The 20,330-nt window shown below is 57.8% G+C and overlaps 2 protein-coding genes across 2 annotated transcripts; one reads left to right on the top strand and one right to left on the bottom strand.

The window, feature by feature from the left end:
* The first annotated feature begins 1,307 nt into the window (after positions 1–1,307).
* Positions 1,308–10,145, top strand: PYM1 (PYM1 exon junction complex associated factor). The gene is made up of 4 exons (XM_078881697.1): positions 1,308–1,442; positions 3,320–3,413; positions 7,053–7,356; positions 9,247–10,145. Exons 1-4 carry the CDS (start codon positions 1,412–1,414, stop codon positions 9,484–9,486), a joined length of 669 nt encoding a protein of 222 aa, XP_078737823.1. The 5' UTR covers positions 1,308–1,411; the 3' UTR covers positions 9,487–10,145.
* A 3,405-nt stretch (positions 10,146–13,550) lies between these two features.
* Positions 13,551–19,416, bottom strand: LOC144951338 (von Willebrand factor C domain-containing protein 2-like). The gene is made up of 3 exons (XM_078881541.1): positions 18,643–19,416; positions 15,598–15,727; positions 13,551–13,754 (listed from the first exon to the last, which is right to left on the bottom strand). The coding sequence occupies exons 1-3, from the start codon at positions 19,333–19,335 to the stop codon at positions 13,612–13,614; spliced, it is 966 nt and encodes a 321-aa protein (XP_078737667.1). The 5' UTR covers positions 19,336–19,416; the 3' UTR covers positions 13,551–13,611.
* Between the last annotated feature and the right edge of the window lie 914 nt (positions 19,417–20,330).

Genomic DNA, 20,330 nt, shown 5'->3' with positions numbered 1-20,330 from the left:
ATTTACCTTCTAAAACTAAATCTGGCTCTGTCTCGCATCCCCAGCTTAAGAACCACTGGTTTAAAGAAACGTGGGACAATGTTCCGATCTTCGCCTCACGGGGGAACAACGAGACGTTGGCATTACGAACCCAACGCGACTGCCCCGGCCAAAACATCACGTTTGGTGCCTTGATCTTTGTATAAGGGGCCGTCCATAAATGACGTCACGCGATTTTGGACGATTTTTGACCCCCCCCCCCCTTTTCGTCACACGGCGTCACAAAAAGTCAGACCCCCCCCCCCCCCATCAAATTTGACGTCACAAAGCTCTGCCCCCCCCAAAAAAAATATAAACATGCTTCAAATCACTTTAAACTATTGTCATTGTAGTGCGTATTTAATGTGGCGCTGCACTCTGATGTTGTAGGAGAAAACATTTATTAAAAAGTCTATTTAATAAAGTAGAACGTGTTGTCTATATTTATTTAAAGTTGCGCATTGTGATGTGACGTCACATTTCTCAAACCCCCCTCCCACCTCGTCACACATCGTCACAAATGTCTGATCCCCCCCCCCCTCCCTAGGTGCGTGACGTCATTTATGGACGGCCCTTCATGGCCGTTACGCAAGTGTTGAGCTGGGTCCCAAAAGCAAAGCAAACACAAGTTACAGCAAAAACGTTTAAAGCGACCAGAACAAAAACACGAACACGCGAGGCTCTGGTGTTTACACCTCGAGGAGTATTCCAGGTGAAATGTAAGAAATTAATAAATATTAACCAATATATCCCTTCCCAGCAATGGCGGCTCCGTCCCCAGTGTCTCCACCTCCATAGCAATGATACCCACGGGGGTAGCTGGGACCTTGACTGAGGGGCCCCTTCAGGAGAGAAGGGGTCCGGGCTGAGGGAACAGGGACCCCTGCAAGACAGAAGGGGGCCCTGTTTGAGGGAACATGGACCCCTGCAGGAGAAAGGGGGCCCTGCCTGAGGGAACATGGACCCCTGCAGGAGAAAGGGGGCCCTGCCTGAGGGAACAGGGACCCCTGTAGGGGAGAAGAGGGGTCCAGGCTGAGGGAACAGGGACCCCTGCAGGGGAGAAGGGGGTCCTGGCTGAGGGAACAGGAGAAAAAGGGGTCCAGGCTGAGGGAAAAGGGACCCCTGCAGGATAGAAAGGGGGTCTTGCCTGAGGGAACAGGGACCCCTGCAGGAGAGAAAGGGGGTCCAGGCTGTGGGAACAGGGACCCCTGCAGGAGAGAAAGGGGGTCCTGGCTGAGGGAACAGGAGAAAAGGGGGTCCCTGGCTGAGGGAACAGGAGAGAAGGGGGTCCAGGCTGAGGGAACAGGGACCCCTGCAGGAGAGAAAGGGGGTCCCTGTTTGGCTCCGGTATTGGTTGCCCTCCTTTTCCCGTTCCGGGTCGCGCCGGGCGCTCATGGCCGCGAATTACGAGGAGAGCGATGCTGGTGAGTTAGCCTGCGGGGGGCGAGGGGGACCCGCGAAGGGGACCCGCGAAGGGGACCCTGGAACCCCCAGGGCCTCACGCTTGAGTCGGGGATCCCCAGGGGTCTGGGGATGCGAGGTTCGGTTGTGCGCGAGTCGGTTTGGAGCTAGGCCGCACTCGGGCCCCCGGCACTTTCCTGCTCGGCTTGGCCGGGGGAGCCGCTCCCTGGGCCGCCGGTGGGGTCCGTGTGGAAGGGGTACGGGACCCCGAGTTAACCGAATTTTCTGGGTGAAATTAGACATTAGTAGGGTTTACCCAGTAAAGGGGGGACTTTATAATGTGTCACACACGACGTGTGTGGTTTAGTTTAGGGAGTTTTACGTCAAACCACTGCTCCACACGCCGTGTCGGTCCCGAGGGGCTCGTTTGACCATCACTTCACCGCGCTTGGCAGTGTAAGCGGGAAGCATAGAAATACAGTACAACCCGTGTGCCTGCTTCAGCTCCCGAGGTGAGGTGGGGCTCTCGCCCCCCCCCCGTGTCCCGTGCGCCCCCCTCGCCCCGTGCCCCCCCCCCGCGTCTCGTCCGCTAGCCCCGTGCCCCCCCCACCTCGCCCCGTGCCCCCCCACCTCGCCCCGTGCCCTCCTAGCTCCGTGCCCTCGCCTCGTGCGCTCGTCCCGTGCCCCCCCCTCGCCCCGTGCCCCCCCCTCGCTCCCCCCCCTCGCCCCGTGCCCCCCCCCCCACGTTCTGTGCCCCCCTCGCTCCCCCCACCTCGTCCTGTGCCCCCCTCGCCCCCCCCCCACCTCGCCCCGTGCCCCCCACCTCGCCCCATGCCCCCCCCACCTCGTTCTGTGCCCCCCGCCTCCCCTTACCTCTTGCCCCCCCTACCTCGCCCCGTGCCCCCCCTACCTCGCCCCGTGCCCCCCCCACCTCGCCCCGTGCCCCCCCCTCCTCGCCCCGTGCCCCCCCCTCCTCGCCCCGTGCCCCCCCTCCTCGCCCCGTGCCCCCCCCTCCTCGCCCCGTGCCCCCCCCCCCCACCTCGCCCCGTGCCCCCCCCCCCCACCTCGCCCCGTGCCCCCCTCGAGACCGACGGTGAAAAGTTCCCTCCGGAATCGCCGCTTGAGGCCTGGGTAGAGGCACTGCCCCGCAAGTGCTGGCGCACGCCGTTGCTGTCTGAAGGGGCCGCCACCAGAGGGAGCTCTAAGGTTGGGGTGGGCGCGAGGAGAGGGGGGTTGGGGGCGTTTGGTTTACTCTTCCACGTTGCCCCCCAGACGTGTGGAGAGTTGTCCTGGAAGTTGGTCAGCTTTGGTTCAAGCGAGCCTGACGCTGCTGCTGCTGCTGAGACCCTGAATGTGGAAACCGGTCCCGAGCCCTGCTGGTGTTGAACCCAACGCCGTTGAAATGATGCACTCCCAGCAGGGGAAGGCCGTGTGGCAGAGGTCGCAACCGGATACCCGATACCCGTACCCTACCCGATACCCGGCTACCCGGCCGGGTACGGGTACCCGTTTGCGACCCCGGTGCGGCCGGGTACGGGTAGGCCGTGAGTCACTGGTGAGTCACCGTTTGTCACTCATTTCCCAACGTCTTGTCTCTTCTCACAATTCAAGTTCCTAGAATCAACCCACCCGCGCCTGCAACATGGCTTTATCCCAGAGGTCGTAATCGGGTGCCCGTACCCGTACCCTACCCGTACCCGGCCGGGTACGGGTATCGGGTAGGGTACTGGTACGTGTACCCTGGTGCGGCCGGGTACGGGTAAGGAATCAAAACCCGTTTGCGACCTCTGCCGTGTGGCCGACGATGGCATGGATTTGTGAGCGAGGCGATTTCGCCCGCTTGTCCGCCTGTTTGCGAAACGTCAGCGCTGGCGTGCTCTCTCTCTCTGTCTCTCCGCAGGGAAGTTTATCCCCGCGTCGCGCCGCGCCGATGGCACGTGGAGGAAACCGCGGAGGGTGAAGGAGGGCTACGTGCCACCGGAGGAGGTTCCCGTGTGAGTTCCAACATCGCTAACCGTCGCTAGCCATCGCTAACCATCGGTAACTACCGCTTAATGTCGCTAACCATCGGTAACTATTGCTGACCATCGCTAGCCATTGTTAATCATCGCTAAGCCATTGCTAACCATCGCGAACCATCGCAAGCCATTGCAAACCATCGCAAACCATTGCTAACCATCGCGAACCATCGCAAGCTATCGCAAACCATCGCAAGCCATCGCGAACCATCGCGAACCATCGCTAGCCATCGCGAACCATCGCGAACCATCGCTAGCCATTGCTAGCCATCGCGAACCATCGCAAGCCATTGCAAACCATCGCTAGCCATTGCTAACCATCGCGAACCATTGCAAGCCATTGCAAACCATCGCTAGCCATTGCTAACCATCGCGAACCATCGCAAGCCATTGCAAACCATCGCTAGCCATTGCTAACCATCGCGAACCATCGCAAGCCATTGCAAACCATCGCAAACCATTGCTAGCCATCGCGAACCATCGCAAGCCATTGCAAACCATCGCAAACCATTGCTAGCCATCGCGAACCATCGCAAGCCATTGCAAACCATCGCTAGCCATTGCAAGCTATCGCAAACCATTTCTAGCCATCGCGAACCATCGCAAGCCATTGCAAACCATCGCTAGCCATTGCTAACCATCGCGAACCATCGCAAGCCATTGCAAACCATCGCAAACCATTGCTAGCCATCGCGAACCATCGCAAGCCATTGCAAACCATCGCTAGCCATTGCAAGCTATCGCAAACCATTTCTAGCCATCGCAAACCATCGCTAGCCATTGCAAACCATCGCTAGCCATTGCAAGCTATCGCAAACCATTTCTAGCCATCGCAAACCATCGCTAGCCATTGCAAGCTATCGCAAACCATTTCTAGCCATCGCAAACCATCGCTAGCCATTGCAAGCTATTGCAAACCATTTCTAGCCATCGCAAACCATCGCTAGCCATTGCAAGCTATCGCAAACCATTTCTAGCCATCGCAAACCATCGCTAGCCATTGCAAGCTATCGCAAGCCATTTCTAGCCATCGCAAACCATCGCTAGCCATTGCAAGCTATCGCAAACCATTTCTAGCCATCGCGAACCATCGCTAGCCATTGCAAACCATCGCTAGCCATTGCAAGCTATCGCAAACCATTTCTAGCCATCGCGAACCATCGCTAGCCATTGCAAACCATCGCTAGCCATTGCAAGCTATCGCAAGCCATTTCTAGCCATCGCAAACCATCGCTAGCCATTGCAAACCATCGCTAGCCATTGCAAGCTATCGCAAACCATTTCTAGCCATCGCAAACCATCGCTAGCCATTGCAAACCATCGCTAGCCATTGCAAGCTATCGCAAACCATTTCTAGCCATCGCGAACCATCGCTAGCCATTGCAAACCATCGCTAGCCATTGCAAGCTATCGCAAGCCATTTCTAGCCATCGCAAACCATCGCAAGCCATTTCTAGCCATCGCAAACCATCGCTAGCCATTGCAAGCTATCGCAAACCATTTCTAGCCATCGCAAACCATCGCTAGCCATTGCAAGCCATCGCAAACCATTTCTAGCCATCGCAAACCATCGCTAGCCATTGCAAGCTATCGCAAGCCATTTCTAGCCATTGAAAACCATCGCTAGCCATTGCAAGCTATCGCAAGCCATTTCTAGCCATTGCAAACCATCGCTAGCCATTGCAAGCTATCGCAAGCCATTTCTAGCCATCGCGAACCATCGCTAGCCATTGCAAACCATCGCAAGCCATTTCTAGCCATCGCGAACCATCGCTAGCCATTGCAAGCTATCGCAAACCATTTCTAGCCATCGCAAACCATCGCTAGCCATTGCAAGCTATCGCGAACCATCGCAAGCCATTGCAAACCATCGCTAGCCATTGCAAGCTATCGCAAACCATTTCTAGCCATCGCGAACCATCGCTAGCCATTGCAAACCATCGCAAGCCATTTCTAGCCATCGCGAACCATCGCTAGCCATTGCAAACCATCGCTAGCCATTGCAAGCTATCGCAAACCATTTCTAGCCATTGCAAACCATCGCTAGCCATTGCAAACCATCGCAAGCCATTTCTAGCCATCGCGAACCATCGCAAGCCATTGCAAACCATCGCTAGCCATTGCAAGCTATCGCAAGCCATTTCTAGCCATCGCGAACCATCGCAAGCCATTGCAAACCATCGCTAGCCATTGCAAGCTATCGCAAGCCATTTCTAGCCATCGCGAACCATCGCAAGCCATTGCAAACCATCGCAAGCCATTTCTAGCCATCGCGAACCATCGCAAGCCATTGCAAACCATCGCTAGCCATTGCAAGCTATCGCAAACCATTGCTAACCATCGCGAACCATCGCAAGTCATTGCAAACCATCGCTAGCCATTGCTAACCATCGCAAACCATTGCTAACCATCACGAACCATAGCAAACCATCGCTAGCCATTGCTAACGTCCCAAACGTCACTATCTGTCGCTAATGATTGGGTTGCATTGCTCTGTAAGAGTTTCGAATGAATTCTGTGTTTCTATTATTGTCAGATGATATATTTGATGGTTCGCCTCCTTCCCATATCCTTTCCTAGCAAATGAAAAAAATAAAATGTCTACGCATTTAATCAGCCGCTTGGTCTTCTGGGAGTTAATGTCAGCAGCATGGGTTCAGAACAAGCAAACTGTGGGCCGTTTTGACATTCAGTGTCTCAACAGAAGTGAGGCTCGCTGAGCCAACGCTGATGAGCTTCGAGCTGTTTATAAACAGGGCCCTTTGCTAGTAGATATGGGTCCAAGTTTGACGCGTGACTATAAAAAACAACACAGAATGATTATCGTGAGCATCATTGTGGGGAAAATAAGTAACAATAAATAATCAGTTCACACGTAGGCTTTCGCCACCATATATTATTGTTATTATATTAGTCATAATAAAGGTTGTAAATGTTGTGGATTTACTCCAATATTCTTGCTGTGGATTTCACACCTGATGATGACAGCTTGTGTTGCAGTCGAAACGTCGTGATAATTTGTATTGTTTTATATGTTTATTATTTTATTATTTCCCTTCTACGTGACTTTACCGAAAGAACCAAGAATATGAATCCCTGCAGTCACGAAAGCTTTAAATCAAAAAGTATCAACCCTCTTTATTTCTCGCTCCGGCTTGGCTCCACGCGGCCATCTCCATGCACCTCTCTCTCCCCGCGACTCCGGCTTTCTTCCTCGCCCCGTCTCTCTCTTCCCGCTTCTCCTCCAGTCGTGTCCCCCGTAGCGTCAGCTGATAGCTACGTGCCGTTTTATCGCAGCCCTGAGTAATTCTATCAGTAAAACCTTGGATTGCGAGCATAATTCGTTCCAGAAACGTGTTTGTAATCCAAAGCACTCGTTATGATCACGTGACGCTCGGCAGACAAAGCGTGATCACGTGCTACCCGTATTGCAAGAACTCGCTCGTTTATCAAATGAAAATGTATATTAAAAATTTGCTCGTCTTGCAAAACGCTCGCAGACCAAGTTACTCGCAATTCAAGCTTTTTCTGTACATGTGTGCTCCTTGGTGTTGTTGAAGGAGTGACTGAATGACCGCACGACTGCGTGGCTGCTTTGTTACTGGCACCGCACAGCTACGAGAACAAATACGTGAAGTTCTACAAGAGCAAGCCCAGCCTGCCGCCGGGCCTCTCTGTCGCTGCCGCCGACGAACTGAAGCAGAAATCGCAGCAGGAGGGCGACCAGTCCAGCGGCGCCGCGCTTTCCAAAACCGCCAAGAAGAACCTTCGGCGCAAAGAGAAGCGCAAGCAGCAGCAGGAGCCCCACGAGGGCGGCGGTGGGCACGATGAGGACGACGTTGCCCACGACAGCGGCGGTGGGGACGATGACACCGCGGCCTTGAGCGAGGCTCTGCACAGGAGCAGCATCGCCGAACGGGTGAGCTCCACCACCACCGCAACCACCACCACTCCTAGTCGCTCCCGCTCGCCGGCTCCACCGTTAAACCACAGAGAGAGCCGAGGTGGCCGGGTGGCTCAGCTGTCACGGCGGTGCTGAACCGGTGCCGCTGAGACGCTGGGTTCGAGTGCGGGTGTCGGCCGCCTGTGGTGAAACCGGGTTCTCAAGCATAGCGAGTGTTGCTCTTAGTTTTTTCGGTAAAGTCACGTAGGTAAAAAATGAAATTAAAATTAATAAAAATAAAATAATAAAAATCACGACGTTTCGGAGGCAACACAAGTCTCCGTCATCAGGTGGGACCGTCACAGCCAGATTTGCTGTATCAAGTGAGGCAGGGATTCCAAGATGCAAGTTCTTAAATACAAGTTAAGGGGGAGGAGAGGGTGGGAGCTTATCAGAATGTGGTAGCCAATGAATGGCTGTGACGGTCCCACCTGATGACGGAGACTTGTGTTGCTTCCGAAACGTCGTGATTTTTATTATTTAATTTTGTATTAATTTTAATTTAATTTTTTACCTACGTGACTTTACCGAAAGCGAGTGGATGGTGACACCCATGGACTCGCATTGGCTGATTTTTAACACGCTTTTTATTATCTCACTCTGTCTGTTGTTGTCCTTGTTGTTGTTTTTGTATCAAATCTTACAACTCAATTTTAGCACACTTCCCAATGTTTTTGTTGTTGTTGTTGTCGTATCCTCAAATCTTATAACTTAATTTTAACCCACTTCCCAATGTGCTATCGACTGTAAACTTGGTATACTTATGTCATACTGATGACAATACTATATTCTATCATAAAAAAAAATTATAGATTTTTTTGAACAAGATATTTTATATGTTATGTTTCGGCTTGGGTCTAATTGTCCACGCTCAACTGACGTTGGCTGTAATTGACCACGGCCCCTTACGTCATGGCAAGCTTCGGGGCCACTTCCTGGAGTCGTGGAGTTCTGCCATTACTTGTACATTTCATTAAAGCGTGTTTAAAAAAGTTTTTTTAAACATTACTTATGACTAACATGAGCTCTCATGTGTAGCAAATTTTCGGTCTCAGTATGGTCACCAGTGACTGCGCGTTTGATTTTGGTTGTGCCACACACACAATGGCTAAATTCCTGCTTTGATATTTAAAACATCCGGTTTGACTGTCGTGTGACCAACATTACTCTCTGCGCGAGGTCGAGCGGTAGAAGTTTGCAGTTTGTTTCCCGCGGGCTGCCCTGGTTAACACCGCGGCGTGGAATTAACCACAACACACTCGGCGCCGCCTCCTTCACTCGCGGTGGATGTTAAAAGGTCCCGTGACGTCTTTCAAAGAGGATCCGGCCATTGTGTTGCCGGCAGAGGTCGCAACCGGGTACCCGATACCCGTACCCTACCCGATACCCGGCTACCCGTACCCGGCCGGGTACGGGTACCCGTTTGCGACCCTGGTGTGGCCGGGTACGGGTAGGCCGTGAGTCACTGGTGAGTAACTGTTTGTCACTCATTTCCCAAAGTCTTGTCTCTTCTCACAATTCAAGTTCCTAGAATCAACCCACCCGCGCCTGCAACATGGCTTCATCCCAGAGGTCGCAATCGGGTATGGGTACGGCCGGGTACGGGTACCGGTTTGCGACCCTGGTGCGGCCGGGTACGGGTAAGGAATCAAAACCCGTTTGCGACCTCTGGTTGCCGGCACCACGGTCTGAATTTTCCCCAAATTAAACTCATTGCGGTCGTCGCTTTTCTCCTTAAACCTAGCAGGGCCCTCTCCCCAACGGGAGTCTTGACACCCAGGGAGGGGTTTTAATTTTTTTGATGCCTCTTCCACGTCCGCGCTTAAAAGGACCTCGTGTGCGTGCCCTCCCTCCCGTCTTCGTCAGGATGCTGGAGACCCGGGCGAGGAGCGCAAAGCGGTGGCGCCCGCCTCCACCGAGGAGCCCCACGCGGCGGGCGCCTCGGATTTGGCGAAACGAATCAAAAATCTGAAGAAGAAATTGAGACAGATCGAGGAACTGGAGCAGAAGATCCAGTGCGGGGAGTTGCTCCAGCCCAGCAAGGAACAGCAGGAAAAGCTGGCCCGGAAGTCCGCGTTGGAACAGGAGCTGGCGTCGCTGGAGTAACTCTGCCAGGCGAGAAGAAAGTCCGGATCCGTTGTCTCTGGAGAGTCGCGTTTTTTTCTTTTTTTTTTACTTTATTTCCCCTTTGTCCGCCACGGTTCTCCCGCTCTCCTCCTGCCGCTCGTCTCGGCGTCGCGTTTCCACCGGCCGGGGGCCCGTCACGTGCTCGGTCGACAGCCCAGGACACGTGCGATTACTCGAGTAAGCCGAATCACGGTCCGATCATCGCTCCACTCGGTCGCATCGCGTCCGCCGCTGGACTGAGGGGCGACGGGCGGCACTTGACGAGGTCGTCGTCGTCGTCGTTGAGCTCGTCGCGCCGTGCGGTTGTGGCTTGGCCGGGGGGGGGGGCGGGGGGGGGGAGATGGCGTGGAGGTTTCCAGCATTTCGGGAGGCAGCGTGTTAGGGGAGGGGGGGGTCAGCCACGGTTTTGGAAATTTCTCGCGTAACCGATCGTGACGAAAGACGCCGATTGCGACCTCGGTCGACCGGTCCACCCACCGGTTGACCGCTGCTGCCGATCGTCCTCGCCGCCCCCCACGGAGCCCCCCCCCCCCTCCCCCCCCCCCCCCCGACCACACAGCCGGCCCACCTCGTCGCGATGCGCTGAATGCTGTCTCGGTCGCCACTGCTCGTCGAGAAATAAAGGGAGGCAGCCACGCCCCCCTGTGTTTTACCTCTGCGGATTCCTACGGCCCTTTCAATTGTAAACACACGGCTGCGCACGCACGCACGCTCCTGCACCTGCACGTACTTGTGCACACACACACACACGCACGCACACGTACACGGAGGGCTCTCAATAGGAGGTAAGCGCCGCCGCCTTGGTGCTCATTTGACCAGGAAGTCACTTGGGCTCTTGGCGGAGCGATGCCGCGAGAATTGGCGCCTGAGCGATGGTCACAAACGCAGACTCGGTGGTGTTGGTAAACAGCACCATTGTTTAATGAGTTTTCTCGTACAGGATCAACATCACCGTCGCCTTCGCCGATTGCCACCGATCTCCGCGGAGCTCACGCGGGACAATGCGTGCAGAGGGGTGAGGTGAAAGGTACACAGGTGGGAGGAGGGGGTCTCCATCCACGGAGAGTGAACTTCAGGGTGACATTTACCCCCACGTTGACCCCCACGTTGACCCCACGTGCTGGAAGAGAGGGGTGGGTGTACCCGCACTTCAACCCAACGTCACGTGTACGACTAACCAGTGCAACCCCCCCCCCCCTCATGTGCACTGCGGAAACGTGATTAATCGTCTGCGCACCTCCCGCAACGCGTTTAACCGGCGCGGAAGAGTGGACCGAACGCATTTAGGGTCTCGCCGTACGGCGGATGCCCTGCCGCGGGCGGTGGCGTGAGCAGGCAATTGCAGGGTCTGCACATTTACACGTGTAGTGACGTCCCAATACATCCGTACAAAGAAACAAACATGCTGATGAGACCCGGAGAAGAATTTTTTTTTTTTTGGATTTTTGACGCTCAAGCAAATGCTGCTTTGAAACGAACGGTTCTCGCAAGGCCTGTTGACCCGACTGGCATCGTAGTCGGAACAGAAAGAGGCCCTTCCTGCCTGCGTTCTGATCGCGTATTGCTCAGCTGCCTGGCCACATATACCTCTTAGTCACAGGCTACCCATACAGCTAGCCGGGGCTTTCACTCTGGAAGAGAAACGCAGTCGGTCACCGGTGGTGAGATCGACCAATTAATTCCTGATGCGTTACAAAAGCAAAACAGACTCCCCGCCGGAAGTAATCATCCTGACGACCCACGGGCATGCGGTGGTGGGGGGTGGGGGGGGGTCAGGTGAGATGGCTCTCGGTGTCGGGGCTGAGACTCGCCTCCTGAAGAGGGCGGTGGGGGAAGAAGGGGGCATTGGTGGGCGCGTGCGGGAGACGGGACACGGGAGATGGGGGAGATGGGCGATGGGGAGAGATTCCGTCACGCCGAGTTAATGAGATGCTTTTCCGCTACCACGGTGACGGCTTAGCGGACTTGCTTCAGCAATCGTGACCCCCTGTAACCTTCGCTAAGTCCAGCACCCCCCCCCCCCCACTACAACACCCCCCCCCCCTCCCCAAGTACAATCTTCTGTGTTGAAATGTAAATTGTGCAAACTGTGGGCGGAAGAAAAATGCGTAAAAGTGTTTGTGGTAGCGAGAGAAGGCCCACTGCGTGTGGTGGTAGTAACGAGGGAAGGCCCACTGGGTGTGGTGGTGGTAGCGAGAGAAGGCCCACTGGGTGTGGTGGTGCTAGCGAGAGAAGGCCCACTGGGTGTGGCGGTGGTAGCGAGGGAAGGCCCACTGGGTGTGGTGGTGGTAGCGAGAGAAGGCCCACTGGGTGTGGTGGTGCTAGCGAGAGAAGGCCCACTGGGTGTGGCGGTGGTAGCGAGGGAAGGCCCACTGGGTGTGGTGGTGGTAGCGAGAGAAGGCCCACTGGGTGTGGTGGTGCTAGCGAGAGAAGGCCCACTGGGTGTGGCGGTGGTAGCGAGGGAAGGCCCACTGGGTGTGGTGGTGCTAGCGAGAGAAGGTCCACTGGGTGTGGTGGTGCTAGCGAGAGAAGGCCCACTGGGTGTGGCGGTGGTAGCGAGGGAAGGCCCACTGGGTGTGGTGGTGCTAGCGAGAGAAGGCCCACTGGGTGTGGTGGTGCTAGCGAGAGAAGGCCCACTGGGTGTGGCGGTGGTAGCGAGGGAAGGCCCACTGGGTGTGGTGGTGGTAGTGAGAGAAGGCCCACTGGGTGTGGTGGTGGTGGTAGCGAGAGAAGGCCCACTGGGTGTGGTGGTAGTGAGAGAAGGCCCACTGGGTGTGGTGGTGGTAGTGAGAGAAGGCCCACTGGGTGTGGTGGTGGTAGTGAGAGAAGGCCCACTGGGTGTGGTGGTGCTAGCGAGAGAAGGCCCACTGGGTGTGGCGGTGCTAGCGAGAGAAGGCCCACTGGGTGTGGTGGTGGTGGTAGCGAGGGAAGGCCCACTGGGTGTGGTGGTGGTAGCGAGAGAAGGCCCACTGGGTGTGGTGGTGGTAGTGAGAGAAGGCCCACTGGGTGTGGTGGTGGTGGTAGCGAGGGAAGGCCCACTGGGTGTGGCGGTGGTAGTGAGAGAAGGCCCACTGGGTGTGGTGGTGGTGGTAGCGAGGGAAGGCCCACTGGGTGTGGCGGTGGTAGTGAGAGAAGGCCCACTGGGTGTGTTGGTGGTAGCGAGTGAAGGCCCACTGGGTGTGGTGGTGGTAGTGAGAGAAGGCCCACTGGGTGTGGCGGTGGTAGCGAGGGAAGGCCCACTGGGTGTGGTGGTGGTAGTGAGAGAAGGCCCACTGGGTGTGGCGGTGGTAGCGAGGGAAGGCCCACTGGGTGTGGTGGTGGTAGTGAGAGAAGGCCCACTGGGTGTGGTGGTGGTGGTAGCGAGTGAAGGCCCATGCTGTGTGCTGTGTTCAGACAAAGTCGCCCTTCTCGCCGAGACCTGACGGACTTAAAGCACCAACGGCCACAACGCCGCCACGTCAGAAGGGGACGAATCTAGTCGGGGGGCGACGTTTCAGGCGACGGCCCTTCCTCATGGCCAAGGGTGAGAACACGTTCGGGCTGCGTGCTTGCGCCCCGATCGGGAGTGAGCTTCTGCTGCTCCAGCCCTGCAGAGCCAGTGATGGAAACTCCACGTTCCTATGGCCGGGGACAACCACCGTGGATCCTGCACACACAACTTCGGCTTCGTGATTTCATCGAGTCGCGCGGCCGCCCCCCGTAGCGTCGTTGGGACGGCTGCCATTGAATCTCTGCGCTCCCTTCACCCCCTTGGAAGAGATGGGATTCACCGACACGTCACCCCGCCACCACCGCCACCACCACCGCCTGCCAGCACCCATCACCATCTGTACTGGGTGCTGGGGTGGACAGAGGTGGGGATAGGGGACGGGGGGGGCGGGTGTGGTGAGGATTTACGGAACCTGCCCCACTGTTTCAAGTGCTACGCGTCTGCGTTATTGTGTGTGGGGGGGTGTGTGTGGGGGGGTGTGGGCGTGTCCGAGCACTGCTCCCCCCTCCTCCCCCCTCCTCCCCCCCTCCCTCCCCACCCCCATAACCGACCCTCTTGACCCCCTTGACCCCCGCCGAGGGGGTGATGGGGTGGGGGGTGGGGTTGCGCGCCCCTCAGCAGCCGTGGCGCACGCACGCGGCGTGGTGCTCGGTGCGCCACCACTCGCCCGCGCCCGGGCAACGGCAGAGGAGGCACTCGCTGACGCGCACGTCACGGCCCCCCGGAATCACCATCGCGCCCGCGAAGCAGTTGGGACCTGGGCGGGCGGAGGGGCATCGTGGTGAGCAGCATCATCATCAGCATCATCAGCAGCAAAATGAGCAACATCATCAGCAGCAGCAGCGTCATCGGCATCATCAGAAACATCAGCAGCAGCATCATCAGCAGCGTCATCGTCATCATCAGAAACATCATCATCAGCATCATCAGCAGCAAAATGAGCAAAATCAGCAACATCAGCAACAGCGTCATTGGCATCATCAGAAACATCAGCATCAGCAGCAGCGTCATCGTCAAAAGCATAATCACAATTATCAGCAGCATTATCAGCATCATCCTCATCAGCAGCGTCATCGTCATCAGCATCATCAGAATCATCATCAGCAGCAAAATCAGCAACATCAGCATCATCAGCAGCAGCGTCATCGGCATCATCAGAAACATCAGCAGCAGCATCAGCATCATCATCAGCAGCAGCGTCATCGTCATCAGCATAATCAGAATCATCAGCAGCATCATCAGCAGCATTATCAGCATCATCATCAGCAGCAGCGTCATCGGCATCAGCATCATCAGAATCATCAGCAACATCATCAGCAGCAAAATCAGCAACATCAGCATCAGCAGCATCATCAGCAGCATTATCAGCATCATCATCATCAGCAGCGTCATCGGCATCAGCATCATCAGAATCATCAGCAACATCATCAGCAGCAAAATGAGCAACATCAGCATCATTAGCAGCAGCGTCATCGGCATCATCAGAAACATCAGCAGCATCATCAGCATCAGCAGCGTCATCGTCATCAGCATAATCAGAATCATCAGCAGCATCATCAGCAGCAGCAGCGTCATCGGCATCAGCATCATCAGAATCATCATCATCAGTATCATCAGCAGCAAGATGAGCAAAATCAGCAACATCAGCAACAGCGTCATCGGCATCATCAGAAACATCAGCAGCATCATCATCAGCAGCAGCGGCATCGTCATCAGCATCATCAGAATCATCAGCAGCAATATCAGCATCATCATCATCAGCAGCGTCATCGGCATCAGCATCATCAGAATAATCAGCAGCATCATCAGCAGCATTATTAGCATCATCATCAGCAGCAGCGTCATCGTCATCAGCATAATCAGAATCATCATCAGCAGCATCATCAGCAGCAAAATCAGCAACATCAGCATCATCAGTAGCAGCGTCATCGGCATCATCAGAAACAGCAGCATCAGCAGCATCAGTATCATCATCGGTATCAGCAGCAGCATCATCAGCAGCATCATCATCGTCATCATCAGTATCGCCATAATCAACATCAGCAGCATCGTCGTCATCAGCATCGTCATCAGCATCATCGTCATCAGCATCGTCATCCGCATCATCATGAGCAGCGTGGTCTTTATTGTGGTCAGCACCATCACCGAGGTCTATGTCATTGTGCTCGTGATTAGCTTCATGCCGTTGAGCGAGGTTGGCTGAGAGGGTTGGTTGAGGGGCGTAGTTGTGGGGGTAGTTGAGGGGAGGGGGGTAGTTGAGGGGTAGTTGAGGGGGAAGTTGAGGGGGGCAGTTGGAGGTAGTTGAGGGGGGGGTAGTTGGGGGGGTAGTTGAGGGGGGTGGGTAGTTGAGGGGGGCAGTTTGAGGTAGTTGAGGGGGGTAGTTGAGGGGGGTAGTTTAGTTGAGGGTAGGTAGTTGAGTGGGGGGTAGTTGAGGGGGGTGGGTAGTTGAGGGGGGCAGTTGGAGGTAGTTGAGGGGGGGTAGTTTAGTTGAGGGTAGGTAGTTGAGGGGGGGTAGTTGAGTGGAGTAGTTGTAGGTAGTTGAGAGGGTGGGTAGTTGAGGGTGGTGGTGGTGTTGGTGTTGGTGGTGGTGTAGCACGCACCGTGCCGGCACATGGGGCAGCATCTCTGCGGCTCGTAGACGGGGTCCACGCAGTCGGGCGCGGGGCACGCGGACAGCGCGCAGTGCACGTCGCCATTGGAGCCGCAACGACACCACTCGCACGGGGACGGCTGTGGGGGGGGTAGGGGGTGTGGTGGTGGGGGGGTGGGGGTGGTGGGGGGGTGGTGGGGGGGTGGTGGGGGGGTGGTGGGGGGGGGTGGTGGTGGTGGGGGGGGTGGTGGTGGGGGGGTGGTGGTGGGGGTGGTGGTGGGGGGTGGTGGGGGTGGTGGTGGGGGGGTGGTGGGGGGGTGGTGGTGGGGGTGATGGTGGGGGGGTGGTGGTGGGGCGGTGGTGGGGGGGCGGTGGTGGGGGGGCGGTGGTGGGGGGGCGGTGGTGGAGAGGGGGTGGTGGTGGAGAGGGGGTGGTGGGGGGGTGGGGAGAGAAGGAAAGGGGTAGAGGAGGAGGCGAGTGGAGGGGGAGACGGCGAAGATGCGATGGGAGAGACAAAGAGAGCGAGAGAGACGCGCTGGTGAACACGACGGAGACGAGAGGCCATGTGCATCGAGTTGAACAACCGGCTTGCTGTGCTGCCTCCTGCAAGGCGGCAGTAGCAGCAGCAGCTCGGTGAGAATCTCACCACGTCTCTTCATCTCTCGACTCCGTCTCTTTTAACGCTCCGATATCGCTGCTACCATGGTCACTGTTTCCCGTGAGCCTCACTCGTCGTCACTCACTTCTGAACCCACTCACTCACCCGCTCGCTCGCTCACCACTCGACTCACCCACCACACTGCAGGTCAACAAAGCACACTCACTCTCTCTCACCCACTCACCCGCTCACCCACTCGCTCGCTCACCCACTCACCTGCTCGCTCGCTCACCCACTCACTCACCTGCTCGCTCGCTCACCCACTCACCCGCTCACCCACCGACTCACCCATCGACTCACCCACCACACTGCAGGTCAACAAAGTACACTCACTCACTCTCACCCACTCACCTGCTCACCCACTCGCTCGATCACCCACTCACCTGCTCGCTCGCTCACCCACTCACCCGCTCACCCGCTCACCCACCGACTCACCCATCGACTCACCCACCACACTGCAGGTCAACAAAGCACACTCACTCTCTTACCCACTCACCCGCTCACCCACTCGCTCGCTCACCCACTCACCTGCTCGCTCGCTCACCCTTCGACTCACCCACCACGCTGCCGGTCAACATAGCAACTCACCATCTCTCACCCACTCACCCGCTCGCTCACTCACCCACCGACTCACCCACCGCCACTCTCTCTCTCTCTGCTTCTTCCCTTACGTTGCTCCACGGTGGAATTCCCTCCCAACGTCTCACCCCCCGCCCTCCCAAGCGCTCACAACAACAATAACCTTGCTCCGTTCGAGAAGAACACCAACAACAAGAGCGCGTTCATAACTCGTCTCATATTACGACGTTGACAGTGATGCCCAGACCCGTCTCGATTGTCACATGCGCGTCTCGCACGCGTGGCCATCTCTCCACGTCAAATCCCTTTGAGTTTGCCTCCACTTTCCTCCGCCTCCAACTCAGAGTCGGGAGCCGAGCGGCTCGCTCCAGGTCCATACACGGGAGGCTGCGGCTTCGTCGGCCCGCTGGGCGCAACGCGCGTGACGAGGGGACCCGTGTGTGTGTGTCTGTGTGTGTGTCTGTGTGTGTGTGTCTGTGTGTGTGTGTCTGTGGGGAGTGGTAGTGTAGCGGTTAGCGCGCTGCGCTATGAACCCGGCGACCCGGGTTCGATTCCCGCTCTGAACTGGTCCTGGGCCTCCCCTAGGTCGACTAAGACTCAAATGAGTACCTGTTTACACATCGCACCAGGTACCCACTGGGGAGACAAAGGCGGTCGGGCGTGGTGCTGGCCACCCACCCCCTCGTGGACCGTTCCGGCCTTCATATGTGCTCGCTAACAGCACTTGCCCTTACAGTCTGTAAGGCTATATGGGGATCTTTGTGTGTGTGTCTGTGTGTGTGTCTGTGCTGAAGCCCGCTCGTCGTGGCTGGCAGCAGCAGCAGCGGCAGCAGCTCCACACTGACGTCTACACCACATACCCGTCAACCCACAGGGGTTTTCCCCGTAGTCTTGTCCAGGGAAATTGAGTTTTCAGGTCCGTACGGCGAACAGCCGATTCAATACGAACAACAAGAATCTGTCTGTGTTTCTCCCTTGCGATTGGACGTTGTAAGATGAATGTTGTGATGTATTAGGGTCACGGGGTGACCAATAATGTATGTCGTGGTGACTGTACTAGTGGTGAGTGTACTAGTGGTGAGTGTAGTGGTGAGTGTACTAGTGGTGAGTGTACTAGTGGTGAGTGGAGTCATGGTGAGTGTAGTGGTGGTGAGTGTAGTAGTGGTGAGTGTAGTAGTGGTGAGTGTAGTGGTGAGTGTAGTGGTGAGTGTAGTAGGGCACTGATAGGGGGGTTGACAGGTTTGCATCTCGCCTCCCGCTGCCGCCGCTGCTGTTGCCATCGAGCGCAAAGAGAAGTCGCACGCACACTGGGAACCCCGCGACGGAAGCGCGCACGTGGCCTCGTCAACATTGAGTGGCCCAGCCACCACCAGCTACCGTCCCTGCAGTTACACCCCTCACCACCACCCACCCCAACCCCCCCACCATCACCACGAACCCCCCCACCACCAACCCCCACCCCAACCCCCCCACCACCACCAACCCCCCCCCCCACCACCACCAACCCCCACCCCAACCCCCCCACCACCACCACCAACCTCCCCCCGCCCCCCCCCCCATTACCACCACCAAACCCCCACCCAACCCCCCCACCACCACCAAACCCTCACCCCAACCCCCCCCACCACCAACCCCCACCCCAACCCCCAAACCACCACCAGCAACCCCCACCCGGGCCCCCCACCCCCACCACCAACCCCCACCCCGACCCCCACCCCCACCACCACCAAACCCCCACCCCGCCCACCACCACCACCAAACCCCCAACCCCACCCCCCCCCACCAACCCCACCCCCCAACCACCCCGCCCCCACTCACCTGAAACTCGTCCAGGAGACGGTATCTCCGCCCGCGGTGCACGCAGAAGTTGCGCACCTCGCGGCACACGGGGCAGCAGCCGCCGTGGCGCACGCGCACGCATCTGCGGGGCAGCCGCGGGCACTGCGGCCGCGGGCACAGCGGGCCCTGCGGCGTGCACACGCAGGGGCAGCGCGAGGTGCCCGCACTGAACTTGTCGCCCACGCGGTACACGTGGCCGCTCGCGTCCATGCACAAGCGGCTGCTCAGCATCGTCGCCTCGACGGCGGCAGCGTCCTCCTCCTCCTCCTGCTCCTGTCCACGACCGCCGCCAACTCGGGCGACGACGACGCTGGAGTTGCGGTCGGTACCCGGCTGCGGGTCGTGTCGGCCTTGGGCAGCGTCGGGGTTCTCCAGGCCGTGGATCTGTCGGTGAAGCTCCAGGATCTCCTCGTGGAGGCTCCACAGCTCCTCCTGGAGCAGCGCGATCTCGTGCAGGCTGGAGGCGGCGTCCACCGGCGGGCGCGGCTCTTCCACGTGGTTGCTGTTCGCGCCTCCACCACCACCACCGGCAGCAGCAGCAGCGTCCCCGACCGCTTTGCCGTGCGCGCCCTTGGGGCCCCTGTGCGCGCCTCTCGCGGGCCACAGCAGCGCGGCCCAGGTCAAGGCCAGGGCCGCGCAGAGCCACGGGGAGGAGGCCCGCGCGGCCGGCATGGGGAGAGCACGCGGCGAGGTGCCCTCCGGGTGCCCTCCGTGCCCACGTCTCGGTCTCCACGCGCCGTCGTTGCTTCTCTGCGGCTCTTCGCGCGCGTGGGCGTTTCGGGGTCGGGTTGGTGGGGGGGGTTGTTGGTGGGGGGGGGGGGTTGGTGGGGGGGGGTGGATAGCTCGAGATGGAGAGAGCGCGAGAGAGAGAGGGAGAGAGAGAGAGGCAGGGAGAGAGGGAGGGGAGAGTGAGGTGCATTGGAGGAGCTGTTGATATTCAGGTCGCATCGCCCGATTTTTTTTCTCCTTTCCTCCCTCCTCAATCCCCCCCCCACCACCCGAACCGCCCCCATCCCCTCCTCCTCCTCGTGCCCGATTCGTCTTCTCGCACTCGCAGACGACGGCGCGGGTGGGAGAAGCGAGCGCCAAGATGCGAGTGAGAAGAATGGAGAAGCTACCGCCGTTTGTCAACGGCTGCTGGATGAAGGCATCCGGTTGGGGGGGGGGGCGGTGACCATACTTCACCACGCAGGGCAGTTGGGTTTGATGAAAGGTGGAGGGGGGGGCTTGCACGACTGATTGAGATCTCACTCGCCACTTACGGTAGCCGTGACTGCGAATGAAACTCGGCTGGGTTCGTAGCGCGCAGTGCGCTAATCACTGCGCCACCGCCCAGCCGCCTACCCCACCCACCCAAAGTTTTTGTTTTGTTTTGTTTTAAATAGAAGTCGATAATAATCGCGGACCGTGGTGAGGGTTCGTGGTGAGGACCCGTGGTGAGGTGTCGTGGTGAGGGGTCGTGGTGAGGGTTCGTGGTGAGGGGTCGTGGTGAGGGGTCGTGGTGAGGGTCCGTGGTGAGGGGTCGTGGTGAGGGTCCGTGGTGAGGGTTCGTGGTGAGGGGTCGTGGTGAGGGTCCGTGGTGAGGGGTCGTGGTGAGGGTCCGTGGTGAGGGGTCGTGGTGAGGGTTCGTGGTGAGGGGTCGTGGTGAGGGTCCGTGGTGAGGGGTC

The sequence above is a fragment of the Lampetra fluviatilis genome, chromosome 62 (genome assembly GCF_964198595.1).
Source record: "Lampetra fluviatilis chromosome 62, kcLamFluv1.1, whole genome shotgun sequence".
NCBI classification, from domain to species: Eukaryota; Metazoa; Chordata; class Hyperoartia; order Petromyzontiformes; family Petromyzontidae; genus Lampetra; species Lampetra fluviatilis.
Note: the sequence above shows the minus strand (reverse complement) of the source record. Positions and strands in the feature narration are given on the sequence as shown.